This window comes from Bos javanicus, chromosome 27 (genome assembly GCF_032452875.1).
Source record: "Bos javanicus breed banteng chromosome 27, ARS-OSU_banteng_1.0, whole genome shotgun sequence".
Lineage (NCBI taxonomy): Eukaryota > Metazoa > Chordata > Mammalia > Artiodactyla > Bovidae > Bos > Bos javanicus.
Window position 1 is genome coordinate 6,551,681 of NC_083894.1, and position 22,755 is coordinate 6,574,435.

At 43.7% G+C, this 22,755-nt stretch overlaps 2 protein-coding genes across 10 annotated transcripts in view; one reads left to right on the forward strand and one right to left on the reverse strand.

Moving 5' to 3' along the window:
• Positions 1–4,659: 4,659 nt before the first annotated feature.
• LOC133239796 (zinc finger protein 596-like) lies at positions 4,660–22,371 on the forward strand. 6 transcript variants are annotated; one of them, XM_061404078.1, is made up of 9 exons: positions 4,660–4,740; positions 8,406–8,564; positions 13,694–13,970; positions 14,232–14,302; positions 16,661–16,747; positions 18,806–18,932; positions 19,646–19,741; positions 20,208–20,287; positions 20,743–22,371. In XM_061404078.1, exons 5-9 carry the CDS (start codon positions 16,736–16,738, stop codon positions 21,391–21,393), a joined length of 966 nt encoding a protein of 321 aa, XP_061260062.1. In that variant the 5' UTR covers positions 4,660–4,740; positions 8,406–8,564; positions 13,694–13,970; positions 14,232–14,302; positions 16,661–16,735; the 3' UTR covers positions 21,394–22,371. The 6 variants fall into 6 exon arrangements, with proteins under 6 accessions (XP_061260062.1, XP_061260063.1, XP_061260065.1 ...); XM_061404081.1 differs by having other exon boundaries at positions 4,661–4,740; positions 20,746–22,371; XM_061404080.1 differs by having other exon boundaries at positions 4,722–4,900; positions 20,746–22,371.
• LOC133239799 (zinc finger protein 705A-like) overlaps positions 14,762–22,755 on the reverse strand; it is a 35,739-nt gene continuing 27,745 nt past the window's right edge. For all 4 annotated transcript variants that reach the window (XR_009733967.1, XR_009733969.1, XR_009733968.1 and 1 more), the window contains one exon: positions 14,762–17,157. Coding sequence is in view for 1 of the 4 variants with exons in the window: in XM_061404085.1 (XP_061260069.1) it covers position 17,157 (1 nt within the window). In the remaining 3 variants the exon portion in view is untranslated. The remainder of the gene's footprint in view (positions 17,158–22,755) is intronic.

Here is a 22,755-nt window from a genome sequence, read left to right on the forward strand (position 1 = left end):
AGGAAAAAAAAAAGTCTTACAAAGAAAAGTAAAACTCGCCACAAGACATATACTATTAAAAATCTTAACATTTTGGTTATCATAGGTCATTGTAAATTTGTGTTTGTTTTGCCAAAAGTTTTCACTTTCATCTCAGGTTCAAAGAATTTGTTAACAAAATAAGCCACTCATTATATACAAATAAATAATACAAATATTAATTCAATATTTATTAATATTAACTCATATTAATTAGTGGGTATTAATAATGAATGAATGAATGAATATTAATTCAACTACTAACATTAAATTGGGTTTTGATCAACATCCAGACTTAATCAGTGCTGGGGAGTCCCATGGCACAGCATATCTGGAGTCCCAACTGGGAAAAGGTCCCAGGCAGCACAGCCACTCCATGGGTGAGACTTAAAAGATTGCAGTTCGGGTTCCCGCTTATAATCCCAGGAGGGTCACAAACTGTTATCATCATCAATCTGTGCAGCTCTCAGTTCAGTCACTCAGTCATGTCCGACTCTTTGTGACCCCATGGATTGCAGCGCGCCAGGCCTCCCTGTCCATCACCAACTCCCAGAGTTTACTCAAACTCATGTCCATTGAGTCGGTGATGCCATCCAACCATCTCATCCTCTGTCATTCCCTTCTCCTCCCACCTTCAATCTTTCCCAGCATCAGGGTCTTTTTAAATGAGTAAGAACTTTGCATCAGTGGCCAAAGTATCGAAGCTTCAGCTTCAACATCAGTCCTTCCAATGAATATTCAGGACTGATTTCCTTTAGGAAGGACTGGTTGTATCTCCTTGCTGTTCAAGGACTCTCAAGAATCTTTTCCAACACCACAGTTCAAAGGCATCAATTCTTCGGCACTCAGCTTTCTTTATGGCCCAACTGAAAGGTTGTTGTTGAATCATGCGAAGACACCGGGATTCTTGACCCCCAGAGGAGAAGAATTCAATCCGGGGCCAGAGACGAGGCTTGATCGCTCAGAGCTTTTGTGTAATAAAGTTTTATTAAAGTATAAAGGAGATAGAGAAAGCTTCTGACATAGGCATCAGAAGGGGGCAGAAAGAGTACCCACTTGCTAGTGTTAGCAATGAAGTTATATACTCTCCAATGAATCCAAAGAATGTCTGGAGGTCATAAAGACCTCACCAGACCTACTCCCATAATTTACATTTTAAGATAACAGAAAGTTTAATCCAGAGACTGTCCTTAGGCAGGATACATTATTGTTATATAATCCTAAGGAATGTAGAGAAGGAAGAAAAGATTTGTCCTTTCTTCCTCCTTGAGAATTCCAGACCCCTCTCTCCTTGGGGACCCCTAGACTCCTTATCAACCTGCCTAGGAACTGACCCTCTCACAACTGTCACATCCATACATGACCACTGGAAAAACCACAGCCTTGACTAGACGGACCTTTGTTGGCAAAGTAATATTTCTGGTTTTTAATATGCTATCTAGGTTGGTCATACCTTTTCTTCCAAGGAGCAAGTGTCTTTTAATTTCATGGCTGCAGTCACCATCTGCAGTGATTTTGGAGCCCAGAAAAATAAAGTCAGCCACTGTTTCCACTGTTTCCCCATCTATTTGCCATGAAGTGATGGGACCAGATGCCATAATCTTAGTTTTCTGAATGTTGAGCTTTAAGCTAATTTTTACTCTCCTCTTTCACTTTCATTAAGAGGCTTTTGAGTTCCTCTTCACTTTCTGCCATAAGGGTGGTGTCATCTGCATATCTGAGGTTATTGATATTTCTCCCGGTAATCTTGATTCCAAGTTGTGCTTCTTCCAGCCCAGCGTTTCTCATAATGTACTCTGCATATAAGTTAAATAAGCAAGATGACAATATACAGCCTTGACGTACTCCTTTTCCTATTTGGAACCAGTCTATTGTTCCATGTCCAGTTCTAACTGTTGCTTCCTGACCTGCATACAGGTTTCTCAAGAGGCAGGTCAGGTGGTCTGGTATTCCCATCTCTTTCAGAATTTCCCACAGTTATTGTGATCCATTCAGTCAAAGGCTTTGGCATAGTCAGTAAAACAGAAATAGATGTTTTTCTGGAACTCTCTTGCTTTTTCCATGATCCAGCGGATGTTGGCAATTTGATCTCTGGTTCCTCTGCCTTGTCTAAAAACAGCTTGAACATTTGGAAGTTACTGTTGAAGCCTGGCTTGGAGAATTTTAAGCATCATTTTACTAGCATGTGAGATGAGTGCAATTGTGAGGTAGTTTGAGCATGCTTTGGCAGTGCAGCTCTGGTTTCATGTTAATGCTGTTTGTTTTGTTGTGTAAAACTTGAAATGTAGTTAAGCCTGGGGCTTGGTTGGCCAGGCCTCCTCCAGGGTCTCAACAATCTCGAGATTTCTCTCCCATTTTATCTACAGTGCTGCAAGTCTTGCACTCATAGCAGGTAGTCACTCATAGTCACTCCCAGGGCAGTGTCCAGGCAGGTTAGAAGCAAGGTCAGAGGCCTGCTCTGCTTTGCCTCTGAAGCCTAAACAAAACTATTCATTTAATTTCCCTAACAAACAGGTCTTTAGATATTTAAGATGTTTTCAGAAGCTGATTTCATGATCTCAACCCTTGCATCTCTTCATATCTAGAAAAGCACTAAATCCCTTCATGATCACATCAGCTCCACCTGACTAGCAGAAAACCTTTTGTAAAATGAGTGTTTAATGGTATTGAGGAGAAGGGGATGACAGAGGATGAGATGGTTGGATGGCATCACTGACTCAATGGACATGAGTTTGAGCAAGCTCCGGGAGTTGGTGATGGACAGGAAAGCCTGGGGTGCTGCAGTCCATAGGGTTGCAGAGAGTTGGACATGATTGAGTGACTGAACTGAACTGAAATAATTATATTGAACTCCCCCTTCACCAAAATCTTATGTATTGACCTTCCCCACTGCCTCTTTGGAGCAGTCTCTCAGAACTACCTGAGGTGCTGCCTCCCAGGCCGCAGTCCTCCTATTGCCCCAAATAAAACTTAACTTGCAGCTCTCAAGTTGAGCATCTTTTCAGTCGACACAGTCCAAATCTGAACACAGGAGAATACAGATTTCCCAGCTTGAAGACAAAAAGGCAGAGAGAGAGCAAGTTCCCTTTTGTTCAGCCTTTTGTTCCATTCAGACTTTTAAAGGCTTGAATGAGCTTCTTCTCCCCAACCCTGGAAAGGGCAACTGTGCTTCTTTCAGTTTGCTAACACAGATGTCCATCTTACCCAGAAACACCCCTGAGACACACCCACAACAATATTTAACCAAATATCTGGGTACCCTCTGGCCTGAGAATGGTGGTGGTTTAGTTGCTAGGTTGTGTCCAACTCTTAAAATCCTGTGGACAGTAGCCCGCCAGACTCCTCTGTCCATGGGATTCTCCAGGCAAGAATAATGGAGTAGGTTGCCATTTCCTTCTCTAGGGAATCTTTCCCACCCAGGAATCGAACTTCAGCCTCCTGCATTGCAGGCAGATGATTTACCAACTGAGCTATGAAGGAAGCCTGGCCCGAGAACAGAAGGCGACTATTTTAGTAAGAAAGGGAACTTACATTTGAGGCTTGTCTTGGGCAGCTACAAGGTGAGTAGATCTCCACATCCATCCCCCAGAATCTTAAGCACTTAGAGAGGCCTTAATGGAGCCTCAGTCACACACACCATCCATGGGGTCTCGACACCACATTACTCTCAAAGCTGCCTCCTAGAAATGACCCTAGTGAGGGAACAGAGCAGAATATACATTTCAAAGACAGGGGAGGGGATGAGGGACCTCTAATTGCCTAGGTCCAGTTCTTGAGTCGACCAGTGGTTCCATCTTCTCTTGGTGACCTCCTCCAACGATCCCTGCCCCCCTCCCCACCCCCACCCCCACCCCCACCCCCCACCCCCCCCCCCGCCCCGCCCCGGCCCCAGTCTTCATCTAACTCTACCTACCTCCCAGAGACCTCATTTCCAAACACCATCACACTGGGGGGACAGGGTTTTAATGTATGAAAACTGGGGGCGGGGGGTCACAATTCAGTTCATAGCACCATATCAATGGTTGAGTGGTCTAGAGCCCACTAGACCACTTGTTAGTGAACAAATCATCCTGTTGCTGAAGATCCTGGAACGGGGAGGTAGGGGGCCGGGTACTCTCAGGAGACCTTAGGGCACATGAGCAGGGTTTGGGCTGGACATTTAAGTCCTACAGCTGCTGTCAGGGGCTGCGGGGGGCGGTAGGGGTGGTCAGAGTTTGGTTCTGGGAGGGGCCACTTGGTGTCCCTTGTTACTTTCAAGTAACTGCGATAATAAACACGAACGAAAATGTGAAACTACAATATATTAAGAGAGTAATGATTTACACAACATGTGGGATGTCATTCCCACCCAAATGTCAAACGTATCACAGGACTCACAGGACACGCTCCCAGAAAGGATTTTTGACTTAAATCATTTTCTATTTTTTGAGAAAGAAAGATCTCTGCATTCAGTATAAGTGGCCTCACGACCTTAGGTTTTTACCTGAAAGCACCGTAAACATCTGACTGGAGGGAACGTGGGCGCGGCGCCAGTGGCTGGACACGAGACGAGGTCCCAAGGCGATGGAGTCTCAGAGACGCGGTACCCAACGACCGGAAACTCCCAGGGGCGGGGAGGCGGGTGGCCACGCCCAAGGCCACGCCCCCTGGTCACACCCCCGGCGGCGCCATTTCCTGCCAACCGGGAAGCAGATCTCCAGGACTGGCGGCCCGGTTCACCGAGTGAGTTTCAGTAGTTCGCGTCCAAACTTGCGCGCTGACGCGCTCAGCGCCGGGTCCTCCACACTCCCGGGCCCCCGCGGCTGTTACCGTCCCAGCCGCGGGGAGCCCCGCCTAGTCTGGAGGCGCTCTGCCGCGGGGGCCGGACCCACACCTATTTCTGGTAAAACCGCTTTGCGCCTGGTCCTCGCCCCGACCTTCCAGCCTCGGTCCTCGTCCCCGTCTTCCCTCCACTCCCCGCGCCTGGTCAGGTCCCTCCCGGCGTGTCCCCCGGCCCTGGTGGGCGGAGTCGGGCCGTCACGCCTGCCCCTGACCGCGGGTCCCGCAGACCCCTGTCCTCCCTGGAGTCCTCCTTTGCAGCCTTGCTTCGTCCTGGGCCCCAGCCCTACTGCTGCCCAGGTGATCTTTTCGCAGTCACCTCCTCAGAGAGGCCCCCGAGACCCGGGGTGGGGGCGGTTTCAGATCCCATCCCATTGGCAGTGCCTGTCAGGGTGTGTTTACGTTCCCAGGGCCCCACCGGAAGGCGTGCTCGTCCTGTGAATGCGTGGGGCAAGGGGATGAGGAGAAAGGGAGATCGAGGGAGAACCAGGGAGACAGCGTGAGATAGAAGCAGGGGGCAGTTGAGCTTGGGGGAGTGGGTCCCCTGGGCTTAGAAAGACACAGTAAAGAGTGAAGGAGCGTGACCTGGGCAAAAAGCAGGGGGATGAACGAAAAGACAGAAAAAGATGATCCACAGATAGAAAAGGACAGAATGGGAGGAGGGAGTTATGAGCCACAGTAGCAGCAGGGGGCAAAAGAAAAGTAGATCCCAGATTCATTCATTTTGTTCTTAAATTTCCAACTTAATTCCCTTTCACATGTATTGTGTCAGATTCAGTTGATTTTCCAATGTATATCATTTCATATATTGAAAATATTCCTTAGTGCTAAATAAGTTTATGCTATCTCAATGTGTTCTTGCTAAAGATATTAGTAATTTTTTACCACAGTCAAACCCTGGATTAACCACTTAGTCTAATATTCAACATCTTTATCCCCTTAGATGAGCTTTTAGTTTAGTGGGCTGTGAACTGAGGTTTCCAACCAAGTCTGGGCCCTTTTTCTGGATTCTGCTGACCCCTGTCCTCTCCTGGGGCTCCCTCCCCAGCCTCGCCTGGTCCTGGGGCCCTGCTGCTCCCCAGGGCATCTCTTCACAGTCTCCTCTTCAGAGACCCCCCTAGACATCCTTTCTTCTTGTCTTGGAAAGTGATCAAGGGTGAGCTGGATTGTTCTCAGAATTAGTTGGAAGAGAGTGCTTCTGCTCGTGGTGAATAAGCTGCTGAGCTCTTTCCGTTGCATGTTTTCCAATACTACTCCTTTCTTTCATGTTTTCCAGTGCTGCTGATTAGGTCTTCTTAATATGTTTTTTGATAGCTGTAGTGTGATATTCTGGGAAAGAGGAGTTAAATCCTTTGAGATTCAGTTCAGTCGCTCAGTCGTATCCGACTGTTTGCGACTCCATGAACCGCAGCACGCCAGGCCTCCCTGTCCATCACCGACTCCCGGAGTTCACTGAGACTCACGTCCATTGAGTCACTGACGCCATCCAGCCATCTCGTCCTCTGTCGTCCTCTTCTCCTCCTGCCCCCAATCCCTCCCAGCATCAGAGTCTTTTCCAATAAGTCAGCTCTTCGCATGAGCTGGCCAAAGTACTGGAGTCTCAGCTTTAGCATCATTCCTTCCAAAAAATCCCAGGGCTGATCTCCTTCAGAAAGGACTAGTTGGATCTCCTTGCAGTCCAAGGGACTCTCAAGAGTCTTCTCCAACACCACAGTTCAAAAGCATCAACCTTTGAGATTACTGGGATTAAAGTCATGAAAGGAAGTAGCTCTTGCTCAGAATAAGGAGATGTGATTTTTAGGGGCAGGCAGGGTTGAGAAGGGCAGACCCTGTGACTGTCCCTGTCAGGCCATGTCATTCCCATGGGGACAGTGCTGGTTCCTCTCTAAGGGCCTCTCCTGCTGACCCCCTAGCCTGCTCCATCACTTGACTCCATCAAGCAGAAGTCATGAGTCTGCTTGATAAGGGAGGATCCAGGCTTTTGTTGTCGCACTGAGTCTGGGGCACGGGCTTCAGTAGTTGTGGCTCATGGGCTTAGTTGCTCCACTGCATGCAGAACCTTCCCAGTCCAGGGACTGAACCCATGTCCCCTGCATTGGCAGGCGGCTTCTTATCCACTGTGTCACCAGGGAAGTCCACGTCTAGACTTTTTAAACTAAGCACAGGTCAAAAGTATCTCTCCAATGAGAAGGGCTTAGCGGGCGCTTGCCTCTGTGAAGGTAGCTGGAAGAAAGAACAGGAGTGCTGTTGAGGGGTTAAGGAGCCAGGAATGGGAGGGAGACTGAGAAGCTCAGGAGCCAGAGGAAGGGAAGTCTCTTCCATCCTCCCCTGAGGTGACCCTGTGCTTGGCAGATGCTAAGGAGACCGTGGGGTCTGTGACTAACAGGGAAGGCCAGTCCAGCTCCCATACCCACTGCTGCAACCAAATATGTGGGGCTTCTTGTAGGGTGGGAGGGTGTTCTGAAGAAATGGACAGAAAAATCCACCTGTTCATCTCGTGTTTACTGCTTCTGAATCCCTATGAATCCTTTTGAATCTTTAGACAGCAGGAGACTATAAGTGAAGTGAAGTTGTTCAGTCGTGTCTGACTCTTCAACCCCATGGACTGTAGCCCACCAGGCTCCTCCTTCCACGGGATTCTCCAGGCAAGAGTACTGGAGAGGGTTGCCATTGCCTTCTTCAGGGGATCTTCCCAACCCAGGGATTGAACCCCAGTCTCCTGCATTGCAGACAGACACTTTACCGCCTGAGCCACCAGGGAAGCCCCAGGAGGACTTTCTGTGCCACTCAGTAAATTCCTTCCCCTGTGTGGTTGTGGCATTGGAAAGGGTGTGTTGAGTCGAAGCCTTGAAGGCATGTGCTCCACACTTCGGAGTGATCACAGAACTGATCTTGCCTGAGAAAGAAGCTTTTCATGTGTCTTTTTTAATTCCTTGATTTGACTATCAAAACTTTTACTTAATTGATTTCTGTCAAATAATCTGTTTCTTCATTTTATTCTTTACTCTTTTATTTAATCTTTTGTATTTCTTTTAACTTTTACTAATATCTTAATTCCTAACAATTTGAAATGTCAATTTACTTTTGTTTCCTTTTAGTTTCTCTTGATTTATAAGGTTGAACAACTGGCTCATTCATTTTCAAGCCCTTTGTTTCTGTTAAGTACATTTAAAGTGAAACATTTTTTTCAAGATAACAACTGTGGCCCTGTTCTGTGGTATTGATCATGTTCATTCTCCATGGTGACAGTAACTGTAACTGTTAATTGGTCATTTGATTGTATTGTAACCCTATTGTTTAAACTGTCATTGTCTTTAGAATAGTTTGTTTCTACTACTGATTATTGTTTATTTTTTCACTTTAACTTTACTTCGATAAGCCTATGTGGCCTATTTGACATACTCTCTTGCATTTAGCTAACATCTTCTCTGGGGCTAATTACACAGTCAAATTTGATGGATGCAGTGAGTGAACTGAAGTCTCTCCTTTGGGATAAATGGAGATAAAAAGTCTCCACAGTTTGAATGTACATTTATGTTCATTTATGTATATGTGTATGTGTCTTTCAGGGAATCTGGCCTCCCGGGAAGAAGGCCAGACTCAGGGACTATGCCCTGTTCCCCAGCCCTCCAGGGCCCCACCTACTCTGAACAATAAGACTAGAGCCTTTCTCAGCCTGGACTGTCTTGCTACACATTCTGCCATCTGCTCCACCCTACAGCCTAGAGGTATGTACTTTGAGATCTTGCTTCCAAGCCTGGGGCTGTGAGTGGGCAGCCAGATGGTCCCTTCTTGCCCTCCTCTATACTCATAGGATGTAGAGCAGGTGAGCAGTTGCCTGGTTCTGGGCACACCTAGAAAATGCTGCAGAGCCTCCAGGTGGCAAGGACCTCCTCTGTAGGTTTCATGCTTCTCCTGTTGTGTCTGTTCCAGGGCCTCCAAGGACTATAGGAAAATTTTCACTGAGCCTGGCCAGTCGTGGGCTTCCTTCCCAGGCCTTGCAGGCAGGATCAAATGGTTGCTGGTCCCCAGTATGACTTATAACATTTTCCAGAGGCTCAGGCAAGCCAGGATGTCCTCATCTAGTCTTTTCTGTCAAAATGGCCGCTTCCGGCCTCCTGAGAGAAACTTGGGAAATTGATGGACACTTGTTTCTGCAAAGGGGCCTGGGATGACTTGAAAGGATCAGTGTATTTGTATATATTTGTGAAACCCTCTGTAGTCCGTTCAGGAAACTCGGTGCCCTGTGTGAACAGAGAAAGGTGAGTCACTGTTTATTAACATCAATGATAAATCATAATTGTTGTAATAAGTACCGTCACGGTGATGAATGTCAGTAATGATAATGGTCCTATGATGGGAGCAATAGCTCTCCATTCCCTGCTTCCACGTCTCCTGTCAACTAAGACTTTTGTCTCTACTGTATTGTTCTGTGTATTTTTTAATATGTTTTAATCCTTCTTTATTGAATTAAATCATTACATTATTTTTGTCATATCATTTCCTTTGTTATCTTTACCATTAATGGGGATTTTATAAGTTGCAGACTTGTCTTTCACAGTTTTCAATTTCTCTCTGATCCTTTCAATAGTTTTTACTTGATTTTTACTTAATTCTTTTATCTTTTGCTCATTTTAAAGCCTGTCATCCACATAAATGAATGAGTTTTTAGCACTGACTGTTCTCTCTGATCTCCCAATGTGGTCTCTTCTCTTAAATTACTAATAAATCTTTATTTTACTTCAGAAGTTCTGGAGCCCTGCAAGTCAATTTTCCTTCTGATGTCTTATAATCTCTTATTTTCAGTCCTGTACTTAAGCTTTGAAGTTCTATTAATTAAGGTTTTTAATAGTTTGTAGTCTTATCACTAAAATTGTTATATAATTTTTAAATGATGTTCTGCTCCAAGGCAAAGGAATCTGAATATTAATGTTCAATCTCTTTTCCATGCCAGTCTCTCTTATGCTTTCAGTTCAGTTCAGTTCAGTCACTCAGTCATGTCCGACTCTTTGCGACCCCATGAACTGCAGCACGCCAGGCGTCCCTGTCCATCACCAACTCCTGGAGTCCACCCATTCCTATGTCCATTGAGTCGATGATGCCATCCAACCATCTCATGCTCTGTCATCCCCTTCTCCTTCTGCCCTAAAATCTTTCCCGGCATCAGGGTCTTTTCCAGTGAGTCAGCTCTTCACATCAGGTGGCCAAAGTATTGGAGTTTCAGCTTCAGCATCAGTCCTTCCAATGAACACCCAGGACTGATCTCCTTTAGGATGGACTGGTTGGATCTCCTTGTAGTCCAAGGGACTCTCAAGAGTCTTCTCCAACACCACAGTACAAAAGCATCAATTCTTCAGCACTCAGCTTTCTTTATAGTCCAACTCTCACATCCATACATGACCGCTGAAAAAAACCATAGCCTTGACTAGACAGACCTTTGTTGACAAAGTAATGTCTCTGCTTTTGAATATGCTGTCTAGGTTGGTCATAACTTTCCTTCCAAGGAGTAAGTGTCTTTTAATTTCATGGCTGCAGTCACCGTCTGCAGCGATATTGGAGCCCAGAAAAATAAAGTCAGCCACTGTTTCCACTGTTTCCCCATCTACCTGCCATGAAGTGATGGGACCGGATGCCATGATCTTAGTTTTCTGAATGCTGAGCTTTAAGCCAACTTTTTCACTCTCCTCTTTCACTTTCATCAAGAGGCTTTTGAGTTCCTCTTCACTTTCTGCCATAAGGGTGGTGTCAGCTGTATATCTGAGGTTATTGATATTTCTCCTGGCAATCTTGATTCCAGCTTGTGCTTCCTCCAACCCAGCATTTCTCATGATGTATTCTGCATATAAATTAAATAAGCAGGGTGATAATATACAGCCTTGATGTACTCCTTTTCCTATTTGGAACCAGTCTGTTGTTCCATGTCCAGTTCTAACTGTTGCTTCCTGAACTGCATACAGGTTTCTCAAGAGGCAGATCAGGTGGTCTGGTATTCCCATCTCTTTCAGAATTTTCCACAGTTTATTGTGATCCACACAGTCAAAGGCTTTGGCATAGTCAAGAAAGCAGAAATAGATGTTTTTCTGGAACTCTATTGCTTTTTTGATGATCCAGCGGATGTTGGCAATTTGATTTCTGATTCCTCTGCCTTGTCTAAAACCAGCTTGAACATCTGGAAGTTCACGGTTCACGTATTGCTGAAGCCTGGCTTGGAGAATTTTGAGCATTACTTCACTAGCATGTGAGATGAGTGCAATTGTGCGGTAGTTTGAACATTCTTTGGCATTTCCTTTCTTTGGGATTGGAAAGAAAGCTGACCTTTTCCAGTCCTGTGGCCACTGCTGAGTTTTCCATATTTTCTGGCATATTGAATGCAGCACTTTCACAGCATCATCTTTCAGGATTTGAAATAGCTCAACTGGAATGCAATCACCTCCACTAGCTTTATTCGTAGTGATGGTTCCTAAGGCCCACTTGATTTCACATTCCAACATGTCTGGCTCTAGGTCAGTGATCACACCATCGTGATTATCTGGGTCATGAAGATCTTTTTGTATAGTTCTTCTGTGTATTCTTGCCACCTCTTCTTAATATCTTCTGCTTCTGTTAGGTCCATACCATTTCTGTCCTTTATCGAGCCCATCTTTGCATGAAATGTCCCCTTGGTATCTCTAATTTTCTTGAAGAGATCTCTAGTCTTTCCCATTCTATTGTTTTCCTCTATTTCTTTGCATTGATCACTGAGGAAGGCTTTCTTATCTCTCCTTGCTATTCTTTGGAACTCTGCATTCAGATGCTTATATCTTTCCTTTTCTCCTTTGCTTTTCACTTCCTGTCTTTTCACAGCTATTTGTAAGGCCTCCTCAGACAGCCATTTTGCTTTTTTGCATTTCTTTTCCATGGGGATGGTCTTGATCCCTGTCTCCTGTACAGTGTCACGAACCTCATTCCATAGTTCCTCAGGCACTGTATCTATCAGATCTAGTCCTTTAACTCTATTTCTCACTTCTACTGTATAGTCATAAGGGATTTGATTTAGGTCATACCTGAATGGTCTAGTGGTTTTCCCTACTTTCTTCAATTTAAGTCTGAATTTGGTAATAAGGAGTTCATGATCTGAGCCACAGTCAGCTCCCGGTCTTGTTTTTGCTGACTGTATAGAGCTTCTCCATCTTTGGCTGCAAAGAATAGAATCAATCTGATTTCGGTGTTGACCATCTGGTGATGTCCATGTGTAGAGTCTTCTCTTGTGTTGTTGGAAGAGGGTGTTTGCTATGACCAGTGCGTTTTCTTGGCAAAACTCTATTAGTCTTTGCCCTGCTTCATTCCGTATTCCAAGGCCAAATTTGCCTGTTACTCCAGGTGTTTCTTGACTTCCTACTTTTGCACTCCAGTCCCCTATAATGAAAAGGACGTATTTTTTGGGTGTTAGTTCTAGAGGGTCTTGTAGGTCTTCATAGAACTGTTCAGCTTCAGCTTCTTCAGTGTTACTGGTTTGGGGCATAGGTTTGGAATACCGTGATATTGAATGGTTTGCCTTGGAAACGAACAGAGATCATTCTGTCGTTTTTGAGAGAGCATCCAAGTACTGCCTTTCGGACTCTTTTCTTGACTATGATGGCTACTCCATTTCTTCTAAGGGATTTCTGCCTACAGGAGTAGATATAATGGTCCATCTGAGTTAATTCACCAATTTCAGTCCATCTTAGTTCACTGATTCCTAGAATGTCGACGTTCACTCTTGTCATCTCCTGTTGGACCACTTCCAATTTGCCTTAAATCACGGACCTGACATTCCAAGTTCCAATGCAATATTGCTCTTTACAGCATTACGAATCTTGCTTCTATCACCAGTCACATCCACAACTGGGTGTTGTTTTTGCTTTGGCTCCATCCCTTCATTCTTTCTGGAGTTATTTCTCCACTGATCTCCACTAGCATGTTGGGCATCTACCAAGCTGGGGAGTTCCTCTTTCAGTGTCCTATCTTTTTGCCTTTTCAGACTGTTCATGGGGTTCTCAAGGCAAGAATACTGAAATGGTTTGCCATTCCCTTCTCCAGTGGACCACATTCTGTCAGACCTCTCCACCATGACCTGTCCGTCTTGGGTGGCCCCACACGGCGTGGCTTAGTTTCATTGAGTTAGACAAGGCTGTGGTCCGTGTGATCAGATTGGCTAGTTTTCCGTGACTGTAGTTTCAGTCTGCCCCCTGATCCCCTCTCTCAGTGCTTACTGTCTTACCTGGGTTTCTCTTACCTTGGACTTGGAGTCTGTCTTCACAGCTGCCCCAGCAAAGCACAGCCGCTGCTCCTTACCTCGGACGTGGGGGCTTACGCTTTAGTCTTTTTAATTATTATTCCTTTGGTTATTTTTTCTAAGTCTTTTTCATTGAGTTGGGTTCTCCTTAAGCCACATGCATACATGGTGATAGTTTGGAGAAAGATATCAGCTCCAGCAGGGCTACCTTTATTTATAGTTCTCACCTACTGGTGACCTTTGATGCCTTCTGTTTGGAAGTGTGGGCAAAGCGCAGTGACAACTAGATATGTTCCTTCCCATTCACAGGGCTGTTCTGTTTTGTGTGTAGAGGGCTTCCCTGGATATCTTATGTCCTTAGAAGACGAACTCTAAAGGTAAAAAAATTATTTTACATTTCAATTTAAATCTGCCTTGAGGTCAAAACCTAACCTAACCCCATTGACAATGCCCGAGTAGTCTTACTAGATCTTCCTTCTCTTTATGACTCAGTAGGTAGACTATGCTGACGGAGTAGCTTCCAGATATTGTGAACTGTCCTCAATATTGACAGCCGCTCCCCAGTTATCAGATCCTTGTATTAATCTGGGGCTTTTCTTACAGATCTGATTGACAGCACTGTCCTTGTTGGGTGACTCACAGAGGAAAATAAGAGGAAACAGTGCCCAGAATTCTATTTCTCACCCCACCCCCAGACATTTAAATCACCCTCCAGATCCTTAGTTCCCTCAATTCGCCCCAGAAGATTCCAGTTACTCTTCAGAGTGTGTGCCTACAACAGGCAGAGAGCAAGCCTGAGAACCACCCTGGCACTGCTTGTCTCTGGGATGCTGACAACATTCTCCCTCCTGTGTATCACAGAGAAGATTCAGGTTTCCAGGTATGGACCAGTGTCGGGGGGAGGGGTGTCCTCATTCTTCTGAAGAGCTCAGGGTAGAGGCAGGTGTCTAAGGGGTGTAGAGCATAGGACCCAGTCCACACGCAGTGAGGAGGAACACGGGATAGAGCTTAGGGCCCACCTGGAGCAGGGCATCTAGCCACTTCCTGGCCTTGTGTGTAGGATGGTCGGAGCTGAGAGGTGAAACCATAGACTTGCCTCAGTTTCAGAGAATGAAGAAATGTCCGTTTTCTCCCTCTGCAGAGTCTGTCAGCTTTGGAAGATGCTAGCTGAACAGTCTGCTCCATGGAGACATGTGCCTGACATCTTACCGAGTATGTATGGAGTCTGCTTGGGAAAGCCATCGAAGGTCTCTGCTCTAAACCCGGCATGGCAGTTCTGACACAGAACCCACGCTGGGCTCCTTGGAGTGGGGAGGGGATATATATGATGGCTTAGTGCAGCTTTGATGTTGTCCAAAGGCCCAGAATCTCAGTCATTCCTCTCCCTGATTCTGGTTGAAGGCAGTTGGTTTTAGTCCTTTGGTCATCAGAGTATTTGGTTGTTGGAGGGAGAGGCCCCAGTTGTCAGGCTTCTCTTCCAAAGATTCATGGGATTCAGGTTCTGGTCACTGAGTATGGAACTCTTTGTGATTTCAAGCATAAAGCCTTCTGAAATCATCCCAGCTCACCTACACACCCTGCGCCAATTTTATCCATCCCCTAGGGAGGGGATGAATGTTTATCCCTGAATGTTTATCCCTCTGGGGTTCTGATTTTTCAGAGGCATTTAAACCATGGAAGGACGTAACTCACATTAAACTGTGGTCAGGGAATAGACTTTGGAGCCAGATACACGTGAGCCTGAAAGATAGTTAACCAGTTATATGCTGTGTAGTTTTGGGTGGTGAATGACTGTATCCCTAATAGTTGGCTTCTTTAGCTTTTCCATGGGCTGGGGTAAATACTAGAATTTTACCAGGAAGGACAGACTCCATTATTTTGGGAAGGAGTTTATAATCAGAAAATAATTGTTTACAGGACTGCAGCCACTTGTGGGCAAGGCATGAGGGCAAGTTACCTTACGGTGGACATTTCTCTGTATTTATAATACATAATGGTCAGAGGTGAACTTGCTTAATCGTATCATTCTTAGGTAGACTTAGACCATTGGGAGGACAGAACATACATAAATACCTAGTGACTAGTGAGATGAATGGCCTCAGGGAGTGGTAGAGTTCTGTGCAGATCAGGGCAGAGGGGAAGGGAAAGGTTTAGCTCTGGTTGGATTTAGTGAAAGTCTGTGCTAGTTGAGGTTTAAACTATCCATGTCATCTGTTAAATTGATAAACTAAAATCGCCAGGTTACTGGGAGGACTAAGTGAGTATGTAAATACCCAAGCACATATTTGATGAGTCATATTTGATGCGAATGTATCTTTTTTTTTTTCTTTTGTGGACCTCAGGTACAAATGGGTGAGTTAATCTTACTTTTATTTATGATCCATTATCATCATTTTTCCATAAAATATATTTAGTTATTATTGGTATTTTAGAGGAGAACTCCCTGGTGGATCAGTGGTGAAGAATCCGCCTGCCAATGCAGGAGACATGGGTTCAATACCTAGGATGGTGGAGAAGGAAGTGGCAACCCACTCTAGCATTCTTGCCTGGGAAATCCCACGGACAGTGAAGCCTGGAGGGTTGCAGTTCTTGGCGTCGCAAGAGTTGGACATGACTTAGCAACTAAACAACAAAGGGGAGAATTTACACTTTATAAATGCTTTCTCTGTGTGTCTCACACACATTTGTGTGCATATGTATATGTATGCCTATACACATAAGTGTGTTTGTATATAATGAAATGCAGGCGTATGGTAGCCAATGAAGATTAATGCAGGGATTTCAAGAATTTCGGCTACCCCTTTACTAAGATAATCACGTGGCCTTAACTAGATTTCCTCCTAAACTCCAACCACCCTTGACCTACAGGGTTGAAACAGTCCATGATGGTAACACTATGACTCTTGGACTCCTGCTACTTTCTGGCACAGGGGATGTTAAGGACAAGGCTGGCAGGATAGGTGCCATGATTCCTCCAAATGGAATAAATTCTTAAATTAATTCCATCATAATGCAGATTTTTAGTTAACTGACTTCTGAGTTCATGGGGGACAGATCTAGAAGAGTTGAAAGGAGAGCTGGAAGGGAGTGAGTTTTCAGAGAGCCACCGTGAATGCTGAAGAACCATTGTGGGTGCATAAATCAAGAATAATGAAATCTGAGAATGTCCATAGTGTTACCTACAAATGAAAACCAAAATCTACATGTGGCATGAGTCAGGGGTCACTGTGGTTTGGAGTCAGGGAGAGAATAACTCTGGATATCACAGAGTTATTGAAGTTACTTATTGATATGAAGCTCAATACTTTGAGCTTTGATGTTCTTGTCCATAAATGTCCATAAGTTATCTGTGTTTCTTCCGTTGTTGTTAATGACTATAGTTACAGTCTTCTTAGTTTTGACCCTGGGAGAGGAGTAGCATCCTCTGTGTGTTTCTCATAGAATGTGCACGGCATGTTTGTTGGTGTGACTGGGAGTCAACAACCAGGTGAAGATTTGGGATTTCATGAGATGTTGGACTGGAACTTGTGCATAAGACTGGAGTCTTTTGACTTTTCTCTCCATCCTCAGCTTTGCCTGCTTAATGCTTGGACTGTCTGTGAGTGAAAACCCAGAGGAAGACTGCTGGCAACTGAGTTATTGACAATGCAGCCATTGGTGAGTAGGGAATGCCTTTTTCTGCTGAAACTGCATACCCTGCTCCTGAGAGGAAATGGGCAGGTTTCTCTTATTGGATGGATGTTCTAAGTGCAATCAAAAAGTATTCATGGGTCTGAGCACCAGTGAAATGTAGTAACTAGTATCCTTCCTAACATCACACTGATTTATTTCAGCCTCCGTGCAGCTTGTGTATTTATAGAAGAGGTGAGAGAAGTATTCTTTCTCTAATCTGTCCCTGGTCTCATCAGGGAATAATTCACTTGTTAATCATGTTATTGGCTATAATAGCCTAAGGTTGTGGTGACCAGAGATGAGGGAGGAGCAGAAGATTACCATCCAGTGGAGAGGCTGAGGTCTCATCACCTGAATTCAGTGAGTCCGGTCTTCACCGGTCCTCGGTGGGGGCTCTGAAAGGAGGACGAGAGAAGTTGAGGACAGAGAAGGCATGAGGAATCATTCATTTATTTTTTTCTAATTTTAAAGTTTTGATAGAATATATCTGCTCTTTTGGGAACTTCTTAAAAAGAAAATTAACCCTTTTTTCATACTTGGTAACTGAAATTACTATATAGGGGGGTATTATTTCCTTTATTGTGGCTGCATGTTCAGGAGGAGGATAGCAGAGTAAAAATTTAAGACCCTGTGGATAGTTTTGAAGAGCTAGATAGCCCAAACCCAATCAAGAGGCTTCTGTTATCCTTTAGCAGAGAGGCAAGCCGAAGACAGGAGAGAGTGATGAGTGGTGTTTGAGGTCCCAGAGAAAACTGAGAACAGGCATGGTCAGGCTAGGACTGTCCTTCAAGAGAGCTCTCTCAGAGTCCCTGGCCTATGCTGCTGAGCCATCTGACCTCATACCTTATTGTGAACATCCAACTCTTACTGAGTTCAGTGAGACCACATTTACTGATACCAAGTTCTATATGAAACTTGTTCATTTCTGAAGAATGATGGAGATGGTTTCAAGGTTCTTGGACACTTTACTGAGTAATAGACTGAGGTTTGTATTTAATGCATGTTTACTTAGATAGGAAGAACTTCATTCATTAGTTCATTGGATCATTCAACACTCATAGCACATTCAGTTCAGTTCAGTCGCTCAGTTGTGTCTGACTCTTTGCGACCCCATGAATTGCAGCACGCCAGGCCTCCCTGTCCATCACCAACTCCTGGAGTTCACCCAAACTCACGTCCATCGAATCAGTGATGCCATCCAGCCATCTCATCCTCTGTCGTCCCCTTCTCCTCCTGCCCCCAATCCCTCCCAGCATCAGAGTCTTTTCCAATGAGTCAACTCTTCACATGACGTGGCCAAAGTACTGGAGTTTCAGCTTTAGTATCATTCCCTCCAAAGAAATCCCAGGGCTAATCTCCTTCAGGATGGACTGGTTGGATCTCCCTGCAGTCCAAGGGACTCTCAAGAGTCTTCTCCAACACCACAGTTCAAAAGCATCAATTCTTCGGCGCTCAGCCTTCTTCATAGTCCAACTCTCACATCCATACATGACCACTGGAAAAACCATAGCCTTGACTAGATGGACCTTTGTTGGCAAAGTAATGTCTCTGCTTTTGAATGTGCTATCTAGGTTGGTTAGTAAACCATTTAATAGATGAGGAGTCTGAAGTTCTTTTAGGGGAATGATACAACCATAGTTATGGTTTAAAGGTGGCAAATCATGGTTAATGTTTGCCTTGTGATATGTCTGTAAGTTATTTGAAATTAAGAAGAGAGTTATGAATTTTCAAATGAAAGTTTTAATTACATGTCTGAACTCATAATTACCAGTTTAGGGGAGATTTTTCAGGTTTTATCATACCACATTTCATGTGATATTTCTTTATGACAAAGAAATTAATAAAGTCTGTATTAATTCAGACTGTGTATATCTCTGTGACATATCTGAAAAGCAAATACCAGCTCAGCAAGAACCCAAACTTGGTTTGATCCTTCTGTACACCCAGCGTCTCCACCCCCTTACTCAGCGCTGCCATATCAACCCTCCTGCCCTGGACATTAATAGAGATTGTTCTGTCAGAACCATAATATCCATGTTGTAGGAATCAGTGACATTTGAAGATGTAGCTGTAGACTTCACCCAGGAAGAGTGGGCCCTGCTGGACACATCCCAGAGAAAGCTATTCAGAGATGTGATGCTGGAAAATATCAGTCACCTGGTCTTCGTGGGTGAGTCTGTCAACATTTATGTATGTATGCAGATGAGTAGATAAGTAGGTAGGTAGGTTGGTTGGTAGGTAGGTAGGTAGATATTTATTGATTCAGTCAATAAGTATCTAGAACAGCTTCTACATACTCACCCAGTCTCTGTCCTGATTCTTTTGTAGGCCTTATAACTACATTCAAGTTGTTTCTTTATGTAATACTTACATCTAGTTTGTTACCCCACTAAATGTAATCTTGACCACAGTTTAATCTCTTTCTTCCTATTCAGTCTCTAATATTCAGAACAGACCTGGGAACTTAATATTTTTGATGTATCAATAAATTGAGTAAATATTTTCTAATTATTCTGCTTTAGTCACTGTGCTGAGGATTGACAGCAGACTAGAGAAAATAGTAAAACCTTGATTATACTCGTGGAACTTACTGGCATCTGTTTGAAAATAATATTCAACCCACTATGGGGACATTTAATTTTTCCATTTTTGGAAAGACTAAGGGATTCTGTGTGTCCTGTCTTCGAACATGGACATCAGCATCTAGAGGTCTTCACTATTTTGGACACACGATCTGTATTTCAGTGTTTTCTGTGTTCAAGGTGTTGCCTGAGCCAAACTTCAGTGGTCAGCCTCCTTATTTCTCAGTAGCCTGTCCTGGACTTGATGATAATGTGCTTTTACTAACACAAAACTCAAAATCCACCTTTTTTCTATGAACAGGGTATCAGCATTGCAAATTGGATGTGATTTTCCAGTTGGAGCAAGGTGAAGAGCTGTGGATTGAAGGAAGAGGATTTTTCCAAAGCCACAGTCCAGGTATGCATCAGGGGCCTATGCCTAGTCAGTGAGTGAGTACATACTTAGCAAACATCAACTGAAGATTTTGTTAACTGAGTGATATTTTCTAAGATGTAGGTGCAAAATTCTTTAGATGTTGTTATTCCTTACATATTTCAGGCTCACTCATGTGTCCTCCTGCCATTATCTTTTTTTTGGCTTTAGGGAAAAGGACATTCATGTACTTATTAAACTTTCACATATAACTCTTGTTCTCATCCTCCCCTCTGAAGGTTTTCCCTCTTTACCTACTCAGCATCTTATCTCCATTTTTTCATATTTCATTCCTGAAAATCTTTACTAATTGTCAATGCCCTATAAATGTGTTTCTGTTTCTTGGAGTGTTCCCCATCGACATGCCAGTTTTTGAAACATAGAGGTCAGAGTTTTTCAACATTTTCATTTCACTAATGCCATTCTAATTTTTTTTTCCCAATTATTTTAGGCAGGGAAAGTGCCTTTAAAGAAGAATTGTTAGCCACACAGCATATCAGCAAGAAGGACACATCTACAATCATCCCAATGGTCAGTTTCCTGAGTGTTAACCCTGGTCATCAACATTAAAAACCTGGCAGTGGGTATTAATAATTTGGATTAAGGTATATCTGAGCAAAAAGTTTTAAATGGTTTGCATTTAGTGGAGAAATTAACCTGACCTCAAAACCATAAACTCAGATCTTTAAAAAAAAAAAAAAAAAAGAGGGGGTGGGCAAATGCACAAATTGTTCATATGTCTAGTTTTTGAAACATATTGCAGTCTTCAAAATTAACCTATAAGCTCAAACTGAAGTTGGGATACTATTTAGAGAAAGTCTTTACAACACATAAAAAGCAAATCACTGTATGTATGCAGGTAATATTGGAAAGATTGTAAATGGAAGCTCTCACTGAATGATTTGGTTTGGATTTGTATGTAGAGCAAGGAGTGTATGAATGTATGTAGACAAACCACTAACAGCCTTTCATCTCCTTTCTAAAAGCAGACATTTCACACTCCAGAGGATCCCTGTGAATGTAATGATTTGGGAGAAGATTTCAGTCCTAGCTCCACACTGAGTCAACATTTGTTAACTCACACAGAAAAGACACCCAATATCAGCAAACAGTATCAAAAATCCCAGAGTGACCAGTCATACCTTAATCCACATAAGCAGATCCACAGCAGAGGTAAATCATGCGAGTGCCATCTGTGTGGTAAAGCCTTCAGCAATTGCTCTAGCCTTAGAAGACATGAGATGACCCATACTGGAGAGAAACCTTATGAATGCCATATCTGTGGGAATGCCTTTATTCAAAGCTCTGACCTTAGAAAACACAATCTGACTCACACTGGAGAGAAGCCGTATGAATGTCATCTCTGTGGAAAAGCCTTTAGTCAGTCCTCCAACCTCAGACAGCATGAAAGGACGCACACTGGAGAGCAACCGTATGAATGTCAGCTCTGTGGGAAAACCTTCAGTAAATGTTCTGCTCTTAGACGTCACGAGAGAACTCACACTGGAGAGAAGCCGTATGAATGTCATCTCTGTGGAAAAGCCTTCAGTCAGTGTTCCGCCCTTAGGCGACATGAGGGAACCCACAATGGAGAGAAAATTATGAATGTTTTCAGTAAGTATTCTGACCTTAGATGACATGGTATTGTAAATGTAATAAACATGGACAAGACTTCAACCATAGTTTTAATATTTGAACACATCAGAGAGTCACATCAAAGAAAGCTGTAATCACTGTAAAACACTGATCAGTGGGGAAGACCCTTCAGTCATCCTTACTCCATTTGACATATGCACATTTATATGAAAGAATCCACATGTGTGACATTTATATAGCAAAACCTTCAGTCTGTTGTGTGGCCATAGATGTCATGAGAGAACTTGCACTGTAAATATAAGGAATGTGGACGTCTTTAACAACAGCTCTAAACTTTCAACATACTGGAGGATTTGCATAGGGGAGAATCCAAGTCTGCAATCAGTGTGAAAATGCTTTCATTTATAATCCATGGTAAACAACATGAACAGACTCCATCTGGGAAAGCCTCTGGGTCTAATCACTGAACAAACATTAAGCCAAGCACAGTTGATGTGCACAAGAAGACTCAGTGAAGGAATAATCACTATGACAGGAAGTAAGAGGGTGAAGGCTCTTGAGAAATACCAAATAATTCATCCTAAAGAAGTGATTCACTGAAAAATATGACAAATCCTTTATTCATAAGAACCACACCTGAGGTACATGTGTGGATTCAGACTGTACAAAACACTGTCATGAAAGAAGGAAAGTCTTCAGTGACCTCATTTCATAATCAACATTAAGGCTCTCATGTTGAAGAAACAAGTGATCCTAAAGTCAAGTGGAGAAAACTTCATCTAGATTTCAGAAAACTAAGGTGGGGTGAAAAATCCTTTAAAAGAGCTTTTAATGTACAATTTAGCAAGTAATTCAGGATTTTGAGTGAACTATTTATGAAGAAAAATCTGACATATAAATACAAGATAGTAAAGTGATCTGGGAACGCTGAATGCCAAATTTTGTAAGAAACTAAACTTTTTTCAATAGATTATTATTTGTAAATATTTAAATAATAAAGTCTGTTGCTGAAAAATCTAGTATGTTGATGAAGTTCCAGTTTTCTTCATGCAGCTGTAAACACAGATCTGGCTCTGCATTTGGTGACATGTGGGTAAGATTCAGCCTAACTCTGAGTCTTCCCTGTTTCTCTAACAGCTCCTTCCACACAGCTCAGCTCCACTCATTCCAGCTTCCCACCACCATCAGCTGTCTCCATCCACACCCTGGTGACAATATTCACCCCGCTGGCTGGTTTCTCAGGCACGTGACCCTGGCCGACCTTGTGCACAGTGTCATAGACACTGAGTGTAAACCGCTGGGCAGTCCCCAGCCTGTCTCTGCCCTGGGGCAGCTACATGGGGCCAGAGATACAGCCAGCTCTGCCGTTGCAGGCCAAGAACACTCCTTAGTAGGATTTTTCT

Bases quoted from the DNA above. Each gene is read 5' to 3' on its own strand.
- LOC133239796 (XM_061404078.1), top strand. The intron at 18,933-19,645 runs GTGAGTCTGTCA...TTCTATGAACAG, and splicing joins CAGTCACCTGGTCTTCGTGG to GGTATCAGCATTGCAAATTG. The intron at 19,742-20,207 runs GTATGCATCAGG...CAATTATTTTAG, and splicing joins TTTCCAAAGCCACAGTCCAG to GCAGGGAAAGTGCCTTTAAA.